This window comes from Trichomycterus rosablanca, chromosome 16, assembly GCF_030014385.1.
Source record: "Trichomycterus rosablanca isolate fTriRos1 chromosome 16, fTriRos1.hap1, whole genome shotgun sequence".
Taxonomy (NCBI): Eukaryota; Metazoa; Chordata; class Actinopteri; order Siluriformes; family Trichomycteridae; genus Trichomycterus; species Trichomycterus rosablanca.
The window spans coordinates 21,646,609-21,666,853 of NC_086003.1; the positions used below are offsets into that span (position 1 = coordinate 21,646,609).

General features: G+C 37.8%; 2 protein-coding genes across 3 annotated transcripts; one reads left to right on the forward strand and one right to left on the reverse strand.

Moving 5' to 3' along the window:
• Positions 1-2,570: 2,570 nt before the first annotated feature.
• On the forward strand, positions 2,571-7,063 carry plvapa (plasmalemma vesicle associated protein a). Its single transcript, XM_063012143.1, has 7 exons — positions 2,571-2,960; positions 3,742-3,811; positions 5,276-5,982; positions 6,063-6,132; positions 6,178-6,270; positions 6,487-6,568; positions 6,979-7,063. Exons 1-7 carry the CDS (start codon positions 2,571-2,573, stop codon positions 7,061-7,063), a joined length of 1,497 nt encoding a protein of 498 aa, XP_062868213.1.
• Positions 7,064-12,506: 5,443 nt separating this feature from the next.
• On the reverse strand, positions 12,507-18,029 carry bscl2 (BSCL2 lipid droplet biogenesis associated, seipin). 2 transcript variants are annotated; one of them, XM_063011738.1, is made up of 10 exons: positions 17,833-18,029; positions 17,625-17,706; positions 17,049-17,192; positions 15,942-16,076; positions 14,951-15,048; positions 14,175-14,316; positions 13,982-14,063; positions 13,104-13,184; positions 12,902-12,964; positions 12,507-12,798 (listed from the first exon to the last, which is right to left on the reverse strand). In XM_063011738.1, the coding sequence occupies exons 1-10, from the start codon at positions 18,027-18,029 to the stop codon at positions 12,662-12,664; spliced, it is 1,161 nt and encodes a 386-aa protein (XP_062867808.1). In that variant the 3' UTR covers positions 12,507-12,661. The 2 variants fall into 2 exon arrangements, with proteins under 2 accessions (XP_062867808.1, XP_062867807.1); XM_063011737.1 differs by having other exon boundaries at positions 12,902-12,967.
• Between the last annotated feature and the right edge of the window lie 2,216 nt (positions 18,030-20,245).

Below are 20,245 nucleotides of genomic sequence, written 5' to 3' on the forward strand. Positions count from 1 at the left end.
AGGTCGTTCTTGGTAACAATAGTCATTCACGTTTTAGTCTGCAACCAACATTTACATAAACCAATCAGTCCAGTCTGCTGAAAAGTGTAAAAAAACATTGTATTTGTTCATTCTCTGTTTTACCACTACTTTCGTCTGGTCAGGGTGGCAATGGGGGTGGGTCTGTTTAATTGGGCAAAAGGTAGGAAACAGGCCAGACAGATTGCCAGTCCATCACATGGCACACACACACACACACACACACTCTTAGGGCAATTTGTAGTCGCTCCAATTGGCCTGACTGCGTCTTTGGACTTGTGGGAGACGCCTGGCCAGAGAGTCAAACTCAGATCCTTCTTGCTGTGACATGAATTGTTTTTTAATTTAATGTACCATTGTAATGTACCAGTTAAAATTAAACAAATAATGACTTAAAAGTCAGTTCATCCATCCATCCATCCATCCATCCATTTATAGGCCTTAAACATTCAAATTTCATTGTTTATTTTGCTGATAACTTGCTGATAACTTGATTATTTCCTAATGTGACTGCTGCATTAAATTAGCAATGTTATTAGAAGCATACAAATAATCAATTATATAAAGCTTTTGTATATTTATTCATGCTATATTAAATGCTGTTGTGCCTTAAAACTGCATCTAAACATGTAACTTTATTCTTAGTCTGTAATGGTGGTGCAGTTTTTTGTTTTAAGCTTTCTAACCTTAAGCCAAACTTTCAGGGTCTTCCTTTAGCAAATTCCAAAGACGAGAAAACACACTTTAGTAAGACATTGGATCTTAACTATGTTTATTTTAATGTTTCCGTCCTTTTCAACTACTGGCATCTGAGACTGAGAAATCCAAATATAGAATGTGAGTTCACAAATCAAACCTTAACACACACACAATGATGACCCAGAGCACCTCTCAGAGCTGGGGTGAGCTGTAAACAAACTAAAAGGTTACAAACTTCACCCAAAGTGAGTGAGTTATATTCTATTTATCCATAATTACGTAAGCAAAGTGTTTAAAGAAAGTGAAACCAAAGAAAAGATGTCATAGTGTTTAACCTGCAGAACAATAGCACTGTCTAGATTGTGCATGATGAACTGTTGCAGATATTTATCAAAGGAAGATTTAATAAAGTTATTCCAAAAATGATAACCAATTGCTGTATAGTCCTTCCTGTTATTTTCTTCAATCATTTTCATCCACTAGTTCACAGCTCACAGAATCACCAGTGGAGTTAAAGCACAGCTGTAAGAAAAACTTGAACAGGCCTACAGAAGATCATCCTGCTGTTGTTTCAGTCATGTATCACTCTCAGCTTCTCGGAAAGAATATCACAGCCACACCTTCAGTGAACCTACAGTGAACTCTTGTGCAACTGGAAATGGACAATAGCACATTGGGTATAGCTTGTATAGTTCTGGATTTGGTTATGTACCATATTGTACTTTTTAGGGTGCAGTGCAACAGAAATGGGGTACAAGACATTTCTTACATCTAGGGGCAGTTTAGAGTAGCCATGCCACCTGATGTGTGGTTTTGAAAGGTAAAAGAAAACCAAAATGCAAGAAAACACAAAACACAACACCTCAAAGACAGTGACCGGGAGTAGTTTTAAACCCAGCTTCTTGGGACCTGCAGTGATGTGTAGGAATCAAATTAAAGCTTTAATATGAGTAAATAATTTATTAGATATTAATCTAGTAATCATAGTTTGTTTGTTTATTAGAATTTTAATGCCATGTTGTACACTTTGGTTACATTCATGACAGGAATGGTAGTTACTCATTACACAAGATTCATCAGTTCACAAGGTTATATCAAACAGTCTTGGACAATTTAGTATCTCCAATTTACCTCGCTTGCATGTCTTTGGACTGTGGGAGGAAACCAGAGCACCCGGAGAACATGCAAACTCCACACAGAAAGGACCCGGACCAAACCCAGGACCTTCTTGCTGTGAGGCGACAGTGCTACCTACTTCCCAGTACTGCCGCCCAGTAATCATATACATACAATATACTAAATAAACTAGGAAATACTCCTGAAAAAAGGGAAAAGAGAGCAGTGGTGTATTTCATGTCCTATAAAGCTTTTTAAAAATGCTTGCAATTGATTTAATATTTTTATAATGAATCATTTTAATTAACCAGTTATTTAATGTTATAGCATTGTGTACTGAACACTTTATGGCAACAAGATAGAGTTTTCTGCTGCTGATATCATTTGCTTTCTTTACAACTTTTTCATTAATGGTTGTGCTTATGATGTTATCCTTGTAGAATGCCTAGACCTAGGGAGAGTCCACTTGTAAACAACCTGTGTTAACGTGGACTGATGAACACTCAGTGTTATTATAGCATTAACCAGCTTCATGCAGCTCTGCATTCTTTTTCATGTGAATTATTAGAAGAGAGATGACAGGGGAAGGGCTTTGGACAATCCAAAAGGAAAAAGGAGGAGATTTCCAAATATAAAGGGTCTCACACCGGTGCTCATCTTGACAACCACCGAAAGACGCTTTCAGCTGATTATTCAAACCCTAGCTCTTTTAAATTGAAATGATCTGCTTTTAAAACATGTATAATTCAAGCTATTCAAAACATGGCAACATGGCATGGAAGGCCAAGAAAATGGCTAAATCTGAGGGGAAGAGTTGTGGTTACTACATGAAAATAGTCTTCTTTTTTTCCTCTCTGATCCAGTCTCTCATCATCGTCAGCCTGGTGCTGTTTCTGGTTTATGGACAACCAGAGCACACAGCGGAGGAGAAAAGAGTACAGGAACTGGAGCAAAATTATGGAAGACTAACAATGGAAAACCTCAATCTTCGTGCAAAGCAAAAGAACCTCACCCAGCAACTGAATGTTACTCTTACTGCGAAGAAGCTCGTCGATAAAGACCTCAGTATACTACGCAAACTGACCAACACTTCAACTGTTAGCATTAATTTCTTACAGTCCAAATGGGTAAGGATTCTTTTATTTATGATTTGCCAACAAGACCAAATATTATTCTTGGATTAATTCAAATTTTTTGTATAGAAAAAAATTGATCTTTTACACACCTGATGTCTCCAGACTCAACAATGGATATTAAATGTATTTTTTTACTCAAGACTGTATCAACTTCAGTTTCTGCATAGAGAAAACAGAGCTCTGCTTACACATTCAAGTACAATATAATCAGTGACTGACGTTAGTTGTCATACTAGGAGTGGTCATACTTGCTAAATATTTATTACAGTGGGCGGCATGGTGGCTCGGTGGGTAGCACCGTCGCCTCACGGCAAGAAGGTCCAGGATTCGATCCCCAGGTGGGGCGGTCCAGGTCCTTTCTCTGTGGAGTTTGCATGTTCTCACTGTGTCTGTGTGGGTTTCCTCCGGGGTCTCCCGTTTCCTCCCACAGTCCAAAGACATGCAGTCAGGTTAATAGAAGATACTAAATTGTCCATGACTGTGTTTGACATTGAACTTGTGAACTGATGAATCTTGTGTAATGAGTAACTACCATTTCTGTTATAAAAGTAACCAAAGTGTGTAAAACGTGTTAAAATCCTAATAAATAAATAAATATTTATTACAAAATTGCCTGTAATTGATAAAAACAGGTAAAGAATGATTTATTTGTTGTCATTAAATATGTGCAGTAACAATTCATGATTAATTTACTGTGCACAGTGATACAATAACAAGATTTGAGTGATATATTGCTGCATAATATTGATGTTAAGTCTTTTACATTTTGCAGAAACAATGTGAAATGGAGAAAAAGACACAAAACACAAATCCAATCTGCCCCAATGTCTTCTGCCCTCACGGTCAGTCATATATATTATATTTTATAGTAAAAACATGGTTGGTTCTGTTAGTCTGATGCTTCTAAAGTCTGTCCTGCTTTGAAAATAATTTGACCCAATTTCTTAATCAATAACAACATGTCCATTTCTGCTATTTCTCCAACCATATGTATATTACATTTTCCTGATGTTTTCCTCCCTTATGTCAGATGTACTACACTATGTGGACAAAAAGATGTGGATGCCAATCCTAATTATTATTTAGGTGTAAACACACATACATTTTCAATAGTGTATAAACAAATTCTGTGAAATAAATATGCTTCCAACTTTGTGGCAACAGCTAGAAAGAGGCCCTTATCTGTTCCAGTATTAAATAAATTGAAATTTTGGGACTCAGTGACCTGTACTGAGTTCTGACCTCATCCCTGGTGAACACCTGGAAAAAAATTGGAACCTAACGTGAGCTAGGCCTTGTCCAGAATCAGTGATTAAATTCCACAAACTGATGTACAAAATTAGTGACAAGTTTATTAGAGGCACATGTTTTGGAGGCAAAGTTAGAAAGCAAGATTAAGGTGATACGGGGATGTGCAGAGGAGGGGTGAGAGTTATATTAGGGAAAGGGTTCTGAGGATGGAGCCTCCAGGGGAAGAGAGGAAGGCCAAAGAGTTTATGGTTGTGGTGAGGGATGACATGAAGGTTGTTGGGACAGAGGAGAAGTTTCAGGACAGGGAAAGATAAAGACGAATGATATATTGTGGCGACCCTTAACGGGACAGTTGAAAGAAGAAGAAAAGTTAATGTCAATGTCAAATAAGCTCATGGTCAGTTGTTCACATATTTTTGGTTTTATAGTGTACAAATTAAAAAAGCTAATTAGGCGAGTAATTCCAGTACTGTCAAGAACAAAATGTCTTTTTTCCATACATTTTATAATGTTATATAGGTTTATACGTAAATGAATTAATGGGGCGGCATGGTGGCTAAGTGGGTAGCACTGTCACCTCACAGCATGGGGGCATGCCGTAGCCTAGTGGTTAAGGTACTGGACTAGTAACCAGAAGGTCGCTGGTTCAAGCCCCACCACTGCCAGGTTGCTGCTGTTGGGCCCTTGAGCAAGGCCCTTAACCCTCAGTTGCTCAGACTGTATACTGTAACTGTACTGTAAGTCACTTTGGATAAAAAAAGGTGTCTGCTAAATGCCGAAAATGTAAATGTAAGAAGGTCCTGGGTTCGATCCCTAGGTGGGGCGGTCCGGGTCCTTTCTGTGTAGAGTTTGCTTGTTCTCCCCGTGTCAGCGTGGCTTTCCTCCGGGGGCTCCGGTTTCCTCTCGCATGTCCAAAGACATGCACGTGAGGTAAATTGGAGACACTAAATTGTCCATGACTGTGTTCGATAAAACCTTGTGTAATGAGTAACTACCATTCTTGTCATTAATGTAAGAAACAAACAAATGAATTAATGTTTTTTATTTTTTTATAGTCAGAGCCAGTGACTTCGCTTTTCAACAAACTGAAGAAATGCTGAAATTAGTCAGGGCAAACTTCTCAGAAAAAATGTCTGTTATGGGAATGGAGTTGGATAACGCCAAGAAAGAGAAGATAAGGTATCAATTGGAAGCGATTGACACCCGGCGTGACAAAGCCTTTCTTGAGGAGAGGATTACCATTTATGAGAAAATGTGTAAGGAAGATTTTGTCCAGTCTTTACAAGGAATCCCAGACGTGACTCGGGAATTTCTCAAAAGAGTTGATGAGCTGTTAATGAAGCACGACTCTTTTCAACTAACATGTGAAAAACAAAGTCGGCAACTCGAAGACATCCGGGCAAACTGCAGCAGCCTGTCAACAGAAGTGGAAAACAAGCTTCAGGTATATCTGGACCGAGTGGGAAGTCAGGTTACGACTATTGTGGGTGCAAATGCCAAGTACATAACAGAGAACAGACAGCTCAAAGAGGATTCTACCTGGTGCAAAAGCAATCGCAGTGCCATGATTGGGGAGAACCAAAAGGTTCTCAAGCAAGTCCAGCTTAAGCATGACCAAGATGTGGAGAATCTTCTGCTGCAGGTTAGGAAACTAACTGGAAATGAAAGACTTCAACGAGATCTACTGTCACTCAAAGACACTGAAGTTAAAATGCTTACTGAGAATATCAAGAACCTTAATGTATCATTAACCAGTTGTAAGGTAAGAATGAAGTCTATTTACTACTTGCATCTTCAGCCAGAGTGTATTTCATTTATTTAAGCTGTTTTTGTTTCTTACAGGCATTGCAAAAAAGTCCATTTGCACAATTTCCCGGAGGTGCAGCCTCCTCGTACCAGTGGCCAAGCACTGGTTCCACTGGGACACGCTTATCTGGACTTGGTAGCACAGGATTAGGCACATCAGGACTGGGTACTCTAGGTTCAAGTAGTACCGGTTTGGGCAGTATGGGATCAAGTGAGGCTGCATATGGTAGAACAGGGTTGACTGGTGCAAATACAGTACAGGGTGGTTTAGGGAGCGCAGGATCAAGTGGAACAGGATTTGGTGGCACAGGGTCAAATAGGCAAGGCTTTGGCAGTGCAGGGTCAGCGGGAACAGCGTTTGGCAATGCAGGATCAAGTGGAACAGGGTTTGGCAATGCAGGATTAAGCAGACCAGGATTTGGAAGTGCAGGGTCAACTGGAACAGCTTTTGGCAATACAGGATCAAGTGGAACAGGGTTTGGCAGTACTGGATCAAGTGGAACAGCCTACACCAGGACAGGTGCTGGTGGAGGAGGAACCAGTGGAAGTGACATTTACTTTGCAGGTAAGAAGGAAAAATAAAAACGTATTATTATATTACTCCTATCATACCAGAGCCACCTAAGAACCAGTTTAGAGAGCAAATTGGCCCTGCTTTCTGGGAGCTCTCTTTTTCTTTCTAATATCTAATATTTAAGAACTTAAGTGTACAAAAAGGTAAAGTAACCACCCTCCTGAGATGCAATAAGCTGCACAATGATGTTGCATGTGTTGCAGTTTAAAAAGCTGGCCTCCAATGTTTCTGAGCATGCATTGTTAGCCCTCACCCTCACAGATTGGCATGTGTTATGTAAATAATGAGAAATTACACTAAAATTGAAGTAAATATTGACATGAAATTGTAGGATACTAGGTAAGTAACATGATTTTACGTTTCCTTTTTTTGTCTCCAGCACAAATTAATCAGCACTTGCGAGAGCTTCAACGGTATGCAAAAGCAGACTAAAGCGGTGACCAAAGACCCAGCAAAAGACTAAACCTGAAGTATTTGTAAAATATTAATTCAGTTAATGCTTAAACACATTAATTATCAACACAAACGTCTTTATATTAATGCAAAATGATCTTTAGCATGGACTTTTCTAATGATGTATGTAGCCATTTATGTAAGCTTGTACATACACCGATCAGCCATAACATTAAAACCACCTCCTTGTTTCTACACTCCCTGCCCATTTTATCAGCTCCACTTACCATATAGAAGCACTTTGGAGTTCTACAATTACTGACTGTAGTCCATCTGTTTCTCTACATACTTTTTTAGCCTGTTTTCAGCCTGTTCTTCAATGGTCAGGACGAGTGGATAAGACTGATGGAGTTTTTAAACACCTCACTGTCACTGCTGGACTGAGAATAGTCCACCAACCAAAAATATATCCAGCCAACAGCACCCCGTGGGCAGCGTCCTGTGACCACTGATGAAGGTCTAGAAGATGACCAACTCAAACAGCAGCAATAGATGACCGATCGTCTCTGACTTTACATCTACAAGGTGGACCAACTAGGTAGGAGTGTCTAATAGAGTGGACAGTGAGTGGACACGGTATTTGAAAACTCCAGCAGCGCTGCTGTGTCTGATCCACTCATACCAGCACAACACACACTAACACACCACCACCATGTCATTGTAACTGCATTGCTGAGAATAATCCACCACCCAAATAATACCTGCTCTGTGGTGGTCCTGTGGGGGTCCTGACCATTAAAGAACAGGGTAAAAGCAGGCTAAAAAAGTATGTAGAGAAACATATGGACTACAGTCAGTAATTGTAGAACTACAAAGTGCTTCTATTGTTATGAATGATCGGTGTATAGTCTCAATGATATTTTGTGAATTCTTTGATTTCTGCTTTAATTACTAATCAAATGGAATTTGATATTAATCTTTGTATAATCTTTGTATAGTGTCAATCAATTTTTCTAATATTGGACAAAGAACATTAGCAACTTTAGAAGATTTCTGCAGGTCCTTTGTCCAGGATGCCTACTCTTAGGGAGAATGGCAGCAGTACCAAACTTTCTCCATCGGTAGAGCATTTGTCTTATTTTTCCAGAAATGCATTTGAAGCTCCACGCAACTTAGATATTTTTGGATAACAGAGCACCTTTACAATCCACACCTGCAGTCTTGTGTAATTAATTGAAAGATATTGTTCATAACCATTTCATCCTGGTCAGGGTACCAGTCCATCACTGGGCAACTCACACTCTCCCAGTAACTTATATGTAGAGGCAATGCAAAGCAATCATTGCACTTTCTAAATGATTTTGAATGGTGAGAGGAAACTGGAGTACAAAGATGTAACTCATGCACAAGACACAATATAAAGTATTTTTAAGTTTAGGCAATATGTGTTGTTTATATTTGTAATTTTAAAAAATCAGTTTTAAGTTTTAAGTATATTATACAGTGGTCACTTTATCCATTTAAGTGACATAATAGTAAAAGGTATCTCTTGCCACACACTCTAAAAATAATTTTTAAATATACAATATTTACAATGGGCAAGGCTAAACTGTGTACGTCAATGGAACTAAGTGTGCAGTAAACAGTGTTCCTGAATCGTAAATAAAAGGTCCACTCTGTAACACTGTTTAGAAATTGAAATGTTTGTCCTGCCAACCTCTCAATAACACAGACTGGAAAGGATGGAGGATATAAGTGCGTTTACAAAAAGAAACAATGGCTTCTTCATGCTCCAAATATCAGTTGCATGTTGCCAGTACAGCTGACCACTGGTTTACCATTTAAAAGCTCACCTCTCTTAAAAGCCCTAAAATAACTTTAACAACCATAAATCCTTGTCATTGTTTTGCGTCAGAGGGAAATTCTTTTAAACGAAACCCTTTCCGATGAAAGCAGAAACACTTATAGTGTGACTAGATAACAAGCTTAAATACATTCGCATTAATGCGTTCTTTTAATTAAACATTGGCTGCAGTGAGATAGTCTAGAATTAAAACAAATAAACACTTTAAATTCTGGCAGTTTATTCAGGATATACCTACTGAGAGAGAGCATTGTCTTCCTAAAAGACAATGTGTCGTGACCACAGAGACATTGGCACTGATAGCAGTACTACATGTGCAGAATGAAAAACAATTAGGACAGTTTCCCATGCTGATTCGCTTCCTGTGCAAAGCCACGCCAAAAGCAATAGAATGAAAAAAAATTGACAGTTTAGGCAGAGCAGAACTCAGGCGCCAATTAATAAATAATGCAGGTGGATAATGTAAGTTACAGTTCTGTCTGAAGGAGGATATCCTTTGTTTAGCGTAAATGAATTCCAACGAATTGTCTGGTGGAACTTGGTCTTGTTGTGTGCACGGCTCATGACTACGACTTACAAACAATGAAGGACAAACTGCTTGACAACAACGGACACAGAGTCCTTCAACATGAACTCACAGCACAGATGTGAAGCACCAGTGTGGAAGCCTGACAAAAAATAAAAAGTCACAATGCAGCCCTGAACAGTGCTGTCACACCAATTTTTATCCCAACTTTACCTGTAAATCAGGCATAAAGACATTGCAGATGTTTATCCAATCCTTAAAACTTCCGATGAGCAGTACCTGTGCTGGCATTGCTTCCAGAAAGAATTTGGACGAGGAAAGACAATGTTACAGTCCACACTATTTAGCACTTGGAGGTCCCATCCTGTGAACTTGTGTGACTCACAGCTCTGGGGGCAGACATTTGACAAGATGACTTGTTGGAAAGGTGGCATTCGATGCCAATGGTACATTAAAGGATCTTGTCTAGTATTTATTTAATACACCTGATAGCAGTAAATGGCAAACATAGTTAAACCCTCTAACATGAAGTTGTTGTCCTCCAGATTTTAATAATACCCAGACAGGCTGTCCAGGAATTACAACATAAATTTAATTCAGACTGGAGCTGTAATATCAAAAACATCTGAGGGTAAAAATGCCCCCCTCCTTTACAGGAAAGGTTTGGAGATTAATATAACCACCTCCTTCCTAGGTTAGTCGGTTACGACCAGTTATTTGTATTCTCTGCTTTCACTAAACGCTGATTGCATTTCCTAGTTCTTGAAAGTAAAGCCATTAAAAGGTCAGAACCTTCTTCATCACTATAAATAAAAAAGGAAATAGCTGGCCATAAAACTATGGCAAATTTTAGATATCAGGGAAGGCATTTATTTTAACATTTAGGTGTAAGTAATAAGTGTAATAACTGAATGTTTATTGGTGCACTGGTCAATATTTTAATGTTCTTATTATCACAAATAATGTAAAATATAGCAGTCCAGTATAAAAAATAGCAGGTTGTTTAAACTCTTTCTACATTCATGTTATTTACTTTAGCCCAATTCATATTGTTCACAAATAAAAATATGACAGACTCTTGTCAAAGGGCTAGCATTATTACTGTGGATGCAGAAGGGGTTTTTTAGTTTATCTTATAACCTTTACCGACCCAATTCTATATGACATCATTAATGTACGTAAAACTGACTTAACAATGCTAGTAAACATATTACATGATCTCTGTTAATATAACAAATGAATTATTTGATACTTTGTTTGTGAATCTTACATAAATATAATTATGAAATACACAATGGCTTTCCATCCACTGTTTAAATGTAAAATTCAATTCATAACTTTATTATTTGCCTTACTGTGAATTACTTGGTTGTGTTGGCCTAGTGGGTAGAGCTTTGGGCTATTAACCTAAAGGTTGAGAGTCTAAATATCAGCTCTGCCATTCAGCCACTGATGGGCCCTTGAGCAAGGCCCTTAACCCTCTCTGATCCAGGGGTGCCGTACAATGGCTGACCCTGCACTCTGAACCCAGCTTCCAAACAAGATGGGATATGCAAAGAAAGAATTTCATGTACTGTACACGTGTATATGTATATATGACAAATAAAGGCATTCTTCTTCTTCTTCTTGTGTTGTGTTTAAACATGCAGCATATTTTGACATTTGCAATACTGCATAAGATAAATTTAAAACACATTTTAAAGAGGTAACGTCTGTTAAGGTTTATTAAATAAATAAATGTTAAAAAATAAATGCTAAAAAAACACGTGTATTACATCAAACATAAAAATACATTATACCTACAGACAGTAACATAAGGCTGTAAACAGAACAACTTAACTGTTAACAATGTACTTTCTAAAATCTTTGGAATATGTAATACCATGACATGGTATGACTTTCTGTGAACCTCTTAAGTATAAAAATATACCATCCTTTCATGGTACAGTTAAAAGCTTTCATATGGCACAGGTTGTTATGTGGCAACTGACAAAACGAAAACCTATTGCCTCATTATATCCTTTTGAAATAAACATTTACCATAAACAACTTAGGTCCTTCTGTAAATGGTCATCCCACCCAAAAAGGTCTCGGCAAAGTCAAAACTGTCATTGGCTGACAAACACCAGCGTTGGAGACAGAACATATTACCAGCAGTAATGAAATCCCATATTTGACCTAGGACTAATCCTTTTTTGACAATTCTAACAGCTTAAAAAAAACTAATTACATTAATAAAATACAATAAAAAATTAATGTAAGATAATTCTCTAACCCTCAGTTGACAGGATCTGCTCAACTAATTTGTGTTCCAAAGTTTAAAAGCAAAAGTATATGTATACTATAATAGTTCCCTTTGGAATAATCAACTATGAACGTTGGGTTAAACTGCCTTTGGCGTTGGAGTGTGACTTACTTTAGGCAACATGCATATGGACAACAAACAATCCTGACAACAGCCAATACAACAGCATGCATTCAAGTTGTGTAACAGCATTGCTTACTAGCATAAAGCCCTTAGCTTCAACCATTTCTTTTTTTTTTTTTGTAAAAAGAAGATTAGCAAATACATGTTTAGAGTCTTTCTAAAGGTGCTGTGCTGGTTTTGCCAAAAAAAAAAAAAAAAAAAAAAAAAAAAAAAAAAAAAAAAAAAAAAAAAAAAAAAAAAAAAACTTGATCTGTACTAATGTACTTAAAGCAAACATTCAACCAAACAGTGTTGGTGGAGGCAGGCAAGACAAAGATTTTGTGTTATAGAATTAGAACTAAATTTAGATTGGAAAACTAGGCCTAGACTGCTTGGAAATCTGCCAGGAATCCACATCTGTGGAAAATAAATAGCAAAACACAAATTACAATTATGTGAAGTAACTTATGAGTAATCAGACACTGGTAAATATATGATATACATTGACTCTGATGGAGAAACACAATTCAAGTAAACCCAGGGTTGTGCGGAAAGAGGCAGGAGAGACATATTGCCAGACTCCGTTAAGAGTATTTTTTTAAATACAGATATTAACCTTGTAGCTCTAATATAAAATTAAAATAGCAAACTTCAGACACCAAACATGTTTTGGCTGATCAACATATTTTGAGTACATAAAAATATGTAAATGTCCATTTTCTTATATTTAAATGTTTCTAAGTAAAGCATGTTTACCAAGTAAAGCATGCTGCTAGCAGTGGCACAGTGCTTCACGCAAAAATGGTTTGGTGTTCTTGCTTGTCAGTGCATTTCAGTTGCAGAGTGAAAAACTAAACAAGAAAACAAGACCTCAGAGGCTCATCCAGGGCCCGTGTCTTTGCCTTAGGTTGGAATCAGGCTCAGCCTCAGCCTCCTTTTCAGTCGCGTTGGTCCCCGCTGTACTATATGGAGCCTCCAGAGACACACCAGCTTCATCTGACTCAAGAGCTGGTGCAACAAAAATAATGCACAAAAAGCAAAGTGTTATTAACTGTATTATTCCAGTTAAATATAGTATGTGTGTGTATACAAATGAATCTGAAGTTCTTACCATTCTCATCATCCTGCCCACTTTCACCCACCAATCCAATCACTCTGATCGCACCTGGTTCACCTGCTAACAAAAATAATTTTTCTTTACTGTCATAACTGTGATACCAGCTATCAAATGAACGTTATCAAAAGGCCAAAAAGTTTAAATATCATCTGAATATATTTCAGAAACTGGTGAATCTGTTATTTCACCAACTTACTTTTATTTCCAAGAGTTCCAGTTTGGTCAGGCTCTGGTGCTTGGTCTACACGAGCATCTTGTTCTCTCTCATAGTTAATATCTAGAAGATATGGAAGAACTTATAGGATCTGAACAGCATCTGCATTGTACTGATGATAATTAGCTGAATAGTGTACAGTGTTGTGTACCTGCGGAGATACTTTACATCTAAATACTCATTAGGCATTGTGTTCATTGCTAACTTACACCAAGTAAAATGATTTAATGCAGTGCATATTGTGAATACTTAAAATGTAAATGGCCAGATTTAAAATCACCACAGTGATTGGTCAGAGATCCAAAAGCACAAATCAAAATTAAAGAAAAATGTGTTTGGGTGGCACAGTCCACCAGTGCTGAACAGGTCACGAGTTCGAATGTCAGCTCTATTATTGGCCGGCCAGGCATCTGCATGAGGACGTGATTGGCTAATGTCTGATCAGGACTAAGGACTGCTGCTGCAATTGTGGCCTCTGCTGGCTGGTTGATGTCACCTAAACAGAGATGGGTGTTGTGGAGGTCAGTACATGACTCTCCACTGATCTCTGTGTGAACCGCATTGAGCAGGTTAGCACTACACACATATTTGGGGGGGGGGGGGGGGGACTCTTAGGCCAAGGTAGAAGTCTGCAGCAGTAGAGGAAGATTATTCGCCAAAATGTGCCTTTTTTTGGTTAGCATTGTAAAACTACCACTTACTGCAAATTCTTTTGAAATGAATGTAGTTTCATGCACAGAAATTATATATATATATGTATCTGATATATAAATCAGATGTGTAGATGTATTATTTTTACACTACTCACATCTACACCAACAGTATAGCAGCAATGTAAATGTGGAGTCTATGTTTCTTACTAGGTGCACTAGCTGTAGTGCGCATGCGTCTCCGGGCCTCCTCTCTCCTCTGCTGTAGACGTGTAGTATTTCCCATCATGACCTACACAAAAATACCACTATATTAAAAACAAAGTCATCAACATCTAACAATTATCAGAAGCAAGAACATTTGGGATTGCTGGATAAGTTTATAAGAACGCAGCAGTCTTACCTGGACTCTGACCTGATCTGGTGGCCAAAATCCCCCCCAGATAAACTGCAAATAACTAAACAGCACAATAACACTGAGGAAAGTGAAGTTACTGGCGACTCCTATGACTGCTGATGTCAGAGGGAAATTATACAAGAGGTATCTGTAGAGAGAAAGAATAATGAACAGTGTCCAGGGTTGGCTAAAAAGACTAGATTCTGTTTCAAACATCAGATAAGATATACAATAATAAAAAAATAAACAATAAACACGTACGCTGTAAAAAGTAGTTGCCCCTGAACTGTTTTAAATTTTTGCTAATTAATCACATTTAAACACTTCAGATCTTCATGAGAACATGAGAAAATATAAAATGCAGCTTTTAAATTAAAAATGGTATTTATTAAAGATAAAACCACTTGCATTTGCAGAATTGTTTTAATTTGGCTACATTGGAGGGTTTTGATGCATAATATGCCAGTGTAATGTGTTACCACAGCATCTTAACTTGATTCAGTCTCCCCAAACCCTTAATTTTGCTGTAATCATGCCTAGGTGTGACTAGCAAAATTAAACCCAATTGCCATCTGAATTTTATTAATTGGTTATTTATATTGCAAAAAGGGGAAGGGGATGTGCATGTAATGTAATGTAATAATTAAATTAAAAGTAGATTGATGAGAATTTGTAAAGGGGTCAAATACTTTTTCACATCTCTGTAATTCAAGCATGCACTATTTAAGCCTGAGTTTAAAAAAAAAGGGTGGTAGAAAACTGGATGTAGCTATGGTACACACCTGATCCCAGTGAAGTATGCATGTATCCTAAGATGAGCAGAGTAGATCTGTACCTGACGAGACTGAATCTCAATCACTGCACCAACAGTAGGCTGATACTGTAAGGAAAAAAAAAAGACTCAAAAAAGAAATACAGTTCATAAAATTACAACTTCAGGCAAATAGAACATCATACCATTCACTGATAGGACTCATTGGAGGGATGGTACAGTAAAAAACACACTAAATATTTCATGTTGAACTGCTAACACAGATTATTTACATTATGCAATGCAAGCAATTCAGGGTTAAAGGCTCAAGGACCCTGTAGCAGCAATCTGGTGGTTGTGGGGCTTAAACCAGGCCACCTTTTGACTACCCGTCCAGTTCCTTAACCACTGGGCTACCACTGCCCTAACATTGCATACAATGTTCTTAGTTTTTTTCCTATACAGAGGTCATATGTATACATGCAATACAGAATGTGCTAAATCAACTACATAAATTGGACCCTGCCATTTGGGGAATGTGTAAAACCTCAACGAAAATGCCATCTGAAAGAGAAATACTTCTACAGTCATGACCCTGTTATACCCTCACTTCCTAGATCAATCTAAAACTCCACTGCATTAAAATCTAGCTGAGTGGAACTACTAGAAAGCACACTGAAGGTCATTTTATTGTAATTAGTTAATGACATTGACCTTAAAGGAACTTTTATTTTTCTTATACAGGCATTAGGTTAAACAAAGAGGAAACAGGCTTCAGTTGTTAAGTTTAAATTAGGCAGTTTTATCGGATGGGGTGGCACGGTGGCGCAGCCAGTAGCACTGTCGTCTCATAACAAGAAGGGCCTAGGTTTGATTCTTTCTGTGTGGAGTCTGCATGTCCTCATGGGTTGCATATAGGGGCTTTGGTTCCGTCCCACAAGCCCAAAGACATGCAGTCAATTGAAGATACAAGCAATTGCCCCAAGTGTGTGTGTGTGTAAGTGTGCGTTCACTGTACTTACAGAGTCTGACCTGTAGTCTGAGTAGAGCTCAACCTCTATGAGCTGTTTTTGTTCAGACAGCCCTGTTACCAGTAATGGAGAGAACACCAAGGTACTGAGAATCTGCAGCAGACTCGAGCGATAATGAAGCATGGCCTGATGAGAAAACACACAGAATCATGAGTTCTGACTAACTGCAAGCAAAGAGTTTCACAATTATATTATCTAAAGCTTCATTTAGTAAGACTGCAGTGTGCTGAACTGAACACCAGAATGCAGTCAAAAATAAAATATTTATTTATTTATTTATTTAAGTTTTAACGCCATGTTTAACACTTAGGTGTCATTTAATGGCAGTAATAGGTCTTATGTGTCTTCATATTTTGGTCCAAATTATATGTTCATTTTTATTTTTATGGTTGCAAGGTAGGTTAAAAGTCTTCTTGTGTTGTCTTGTGTGAGAGTCTCTTTGATAGTTTCTGGCATGTGTGCTTGTTCTCTTTCTTTAGTCAAAAATAAAATAAGGATCAGGGACAGGGAAGATTTCAAATATACAATCCCCTGGGTAGAGGTTTTTACATGCATGATGCAAGTCCATGGTGGTGTATGAATTCTCCCTTTTCTAAAGTAGTGCAACAATATTAATAAAAATAGAATGTAGTGAGCTCCTGTGGTATAATGTTAAGAGCAACACTGCTGGTAAAAGTTCTGAGGGTTTGAATCACAGACTTGGATCAATACATTTTAAAGTAAGTATTGAAGTATTGAAGAACACATGCAAAATCTTGCTCTGTAAGAAGAATTAACAATTTTTAATTAAATTACTTTATTTTTTTTTTATTTTTTATTTTTTTATGAAATCAATTATTTATATAGGCTAGATAGTGATCAGCTTGAACTAATCAACCAAAATCTTTGTTCTTTTCATCAAAAAAAGGGGAAAAAAAGTAGTGAGAGCCTTATGGGTAGAGCTTTAGGCTACCAATCTAAAGGGCCATGCAGCCACTGTTGGGCCCTTAAGCAAGGCCCTTAATCCTCTTGGTGCTGATGCTAAACAAGAAGTGATAAAAAAAATAGCAAAATGTACAGAAAGTTAGAATTGTGGGATATTTTGTTCTCTTTACTCACCGAGCGAGACACAGTGGAAACAATCCTTCCGTCTTTGCTGTAGCAGCACATTTTGACCATAAACATGCCAAGCTGCTCATTAACAGGAGATTCCGGCATCTCCAGTTCAAGAGAGACCCTGTAGGGCTGGCCATACATCATTACCTATCACACATAGAGAAAGATAAAAACTGAATGCCTCCTCATTCCAGACAGGGTCATACCTCCTAAATATTTATATGGCCCAAAATATGAGGCCATTTGACTAAATGGGCACAAATCCCCACTGACACACTTAAAATCTTGTGTAAAACCTTTATCCAGTACATGCAATGTCTTAACATTATACAAATAAATAAGTACAAAAAGTATTTATAAGCATAAAGAACAAAATGTGCATGGAAAAGTGTCAAACACATTTTTTGCATCCCTCCCCCCAAACTAATTGTATCCAACTACCCAGTAGATACAATTCCTTTTCTGTTGCAGACTACTACCTTGACAGAGGAGCCATACCCAACACACGCCACCTCCGACACGTGTGGAGTAGCCAACCTCTTTTTTTCACCCGCATTTAAAAATAAATAAGGATCTTACCTGCTCTTTGCCATTTTTCAGAAGAGAAACATTGGCCATTGGAAAAGAACAAAGAACAGAGTTCCCTGACCCACAATCTGTCCTGAAAGATCAACATATACAATTTATTAATGAGAAATATTTTACTGTAATTAAATTATTAATTATCCATATATAGCCTAGATTTTTCATGTTATGAGATTAGTTTCACAAAAACAGATGTCTGTACCTGTACTGGTAGTTTACTGGTGTGGAGAAGCTAACTGTGGGCATGTAGGAGTAATAAAAGCTGCCATATAGGAAGATGGAAACCCACAGTAGCAGCACAAGCACACAGAAGAAGATGGCAGCCCGGAGCAGTGTTCGCCGAGCCCTCAGAAGAGTCACAGCTGCCACGTCCTGAAGCCAAATCAGAACGGGACCCATCGTCACACTTCTTTGCTCCAGGTCTAAACTGTACTGGCCACGCTAAGGCGCCACTCCGGTGACTTTTAACTTCTTGGCTTCTGGAACCACTAAAGGATTAATTCACTGTGTTTGCAGGAAAATAGCAGTTGTGCCTCAACTATCTCTGATTGTATATAGCAGAGATATGCTGATCCTTCTGATTTGCAGCTCATTTGGACTGAGTGGCAGATTTGCAGCTTATTTGATTACTGTACTTATAAACCTAAAAAAGAAGAACAAGTAAAAGTTAAAATCAAAAATTAATATTAACTTGCACTAAACATGATCCAATATCAACAGTATAAGAGACATATGATATATAAAACTACATTTTCAGAAATAGAAGATATACAACTCAACTTTGGCTTAAAACTTACGTTCTTTGGTTTGTTTAACATTGCTAAAACGAACTAACCTCTTAAGTCAAGTCAAGTCAAATCAAAAGTGTCATTTTGACAGTAACCCAAAGTGACTTTCCTGGAGCAAGTTATGTAAAAATCAAAGGCATGATGATTACATGCTGTAAAATGGCACGCGTCCTGTGTTGACATGGACACATGTATGTGTCATGTACATTAGTGAATTGTATTTGCAGGTATTCAAATCAGATCTGATATAAATTCAGTGTTTAGGCCAATATTAGCCACAATACTGGTATATGGAGTGTATTAAACCTTGGTAAAAACAAAACATTCAATGCATTTACTTTTCTTAACTTGACAGTCAAAATGATCAAACTGACACAGTGAAACTCTAGTTTTTATTTCATTTCCCAAAAATACCAAGGATGAAACACCTTAGGTAATTCACCAGTTACCTAAATTGTTTTTGGGTGCAAGTAAACAAATGCATAGATAATTGTGTGTTGCCCTGTAATGGACTGGCACCAGATCTAATGTAAGCCTCACCAGAAAAAAAGCATTTTGTGAAATAATAAACATTACCTTTGAGTTAGTGTGTGCGATTGGTGTTGTATCTGTCAGGATTAAATGCATTTATAGCATGAAGTATGTCAGTTGATCATATTTGTTTGTTTTTTGGGATTTTAACGTCATGTTTTACACTTTGGTTACATTCATGACATGAACGGTAGTTACTCATTACACAAGATTCATCAGTTCACAAGGTTATATCAAACACAGTGTCTCCAATTCACCTCACTTGCACGTCTTTGGACTGTGGAAGGAAACCGGAGCACCCGAAGGAAACCAACACAGACACGGGGAGAACATGCAAACTCCACACAGAAAGGACTTGGACCGCCCCACCTGGGGATCGAACCCAGGACCTTCTTGCTGTGAGGTGACAGTGCTACCCACTAAGCCACCGTGCTGCCCCAGTGGATCATATTTCAAAAAAACATGATCCACTATGGATATTGTTTTGGGGACAATAAAATCAATACTTACTTTTGTAAAATGTAACTTTAAAGATCATACCCATACGGGGCAGCTGTAGCCTAGCGGTTAAGGTACTGGTCCAGTAATCGGAAGGTTGTCGGTTCAAGCCCCACCAGTGCCAGGTTGTCACTGTTTTGGGCCCTTGAGCAAGGTCTTTAACTCGCAATTGCTTAGATTGTATACTGTCACAACTGTAGGTCGCTTTGGATAAAAGCGTCCACTAAATGCCGAAAATGTACCCAGGGGAAGGAATAACCCAGGATTCTAAGCAACAGAATTGTAATAGTCTAAAATACATTAATACATAGCACTGACCTACAGTTACATGTAACTGAAGATCCACGTTTAAATAAGAATGAATGAATGTGATCACCTTATTTTGACAGTTTAAACAGGCATGACAATAAATCTTTTCTAATCATTTTTCTGTACAAACACGATGACATATATGGTACCCCGAGTTCTCATCAGCAGTTTAGACAACACATGGAGCTAATCTGCTAACATCCCTAGTAAACATGTTACTTGCTTTTGAAAAGACTAAAAGGTGCAACACAATGAACATTTTTATCGTCAAGTGTAAACAAACACACGCTAGCCAACAGCATCACAATTCAGTGTGTATATACTATGTGCTAAAACACTCGTTTTAAATAAGAGCTGGCTAGCCTAATGATAATTTACAATTACTTCCTTAAAGCATTAAATAGTATCAAATACATTTGAAATTACCTGGCATTTCGAAAATGAATATCACCTGGTCCGGAATACAAGCACATTACACAATAAAAAAAA

Bases quoted from the DNA above. Each gene is read 5' to 3' on its own strand.
- plvapa (XM_063012143.1), top strand. From the start codon at position 2,571: ATGTATAATTCAAGCTATTCAAAACATGGCAACATGGCATGGAAGGCC. The intron at 2,961-3,741 runs GTAAGGATTCTT...TACATTTTGCAG, and splicing joins ATTTCTTACAGTCCAAATGG to AAACAATGTGAAATGGAGAA. The intron at 5,983-6,062 runs GTAAGAATGAAG...TGTTTCTTACAG, and splicing joins TATCATTAACCAGTTGTAAG to GCATTGCAAAAAAGTCCATT.
- bscl2 (XM_063011737.1), bottom strand. From the start codon at position 18,029: ATGGGTCCCGTTCTGATTTGGCTTCAGGACGTGGCAGCTGTGACTCTT. The intron at 15,049-15,941 runs GTAAGTACAGTG...TTTTCCTTACAG, and splicing joins CAGACTACAGGTCAGACTCT to TATCAGCCTACTGTTGGTGC. The intron at 12,799-12,901 runs GTAAGAACTTCA...TTGTTGCACCAG, and splicing joins TGGGCAGGATGATGAGAATG to CTCTTGAGTCAGATGAAGCT.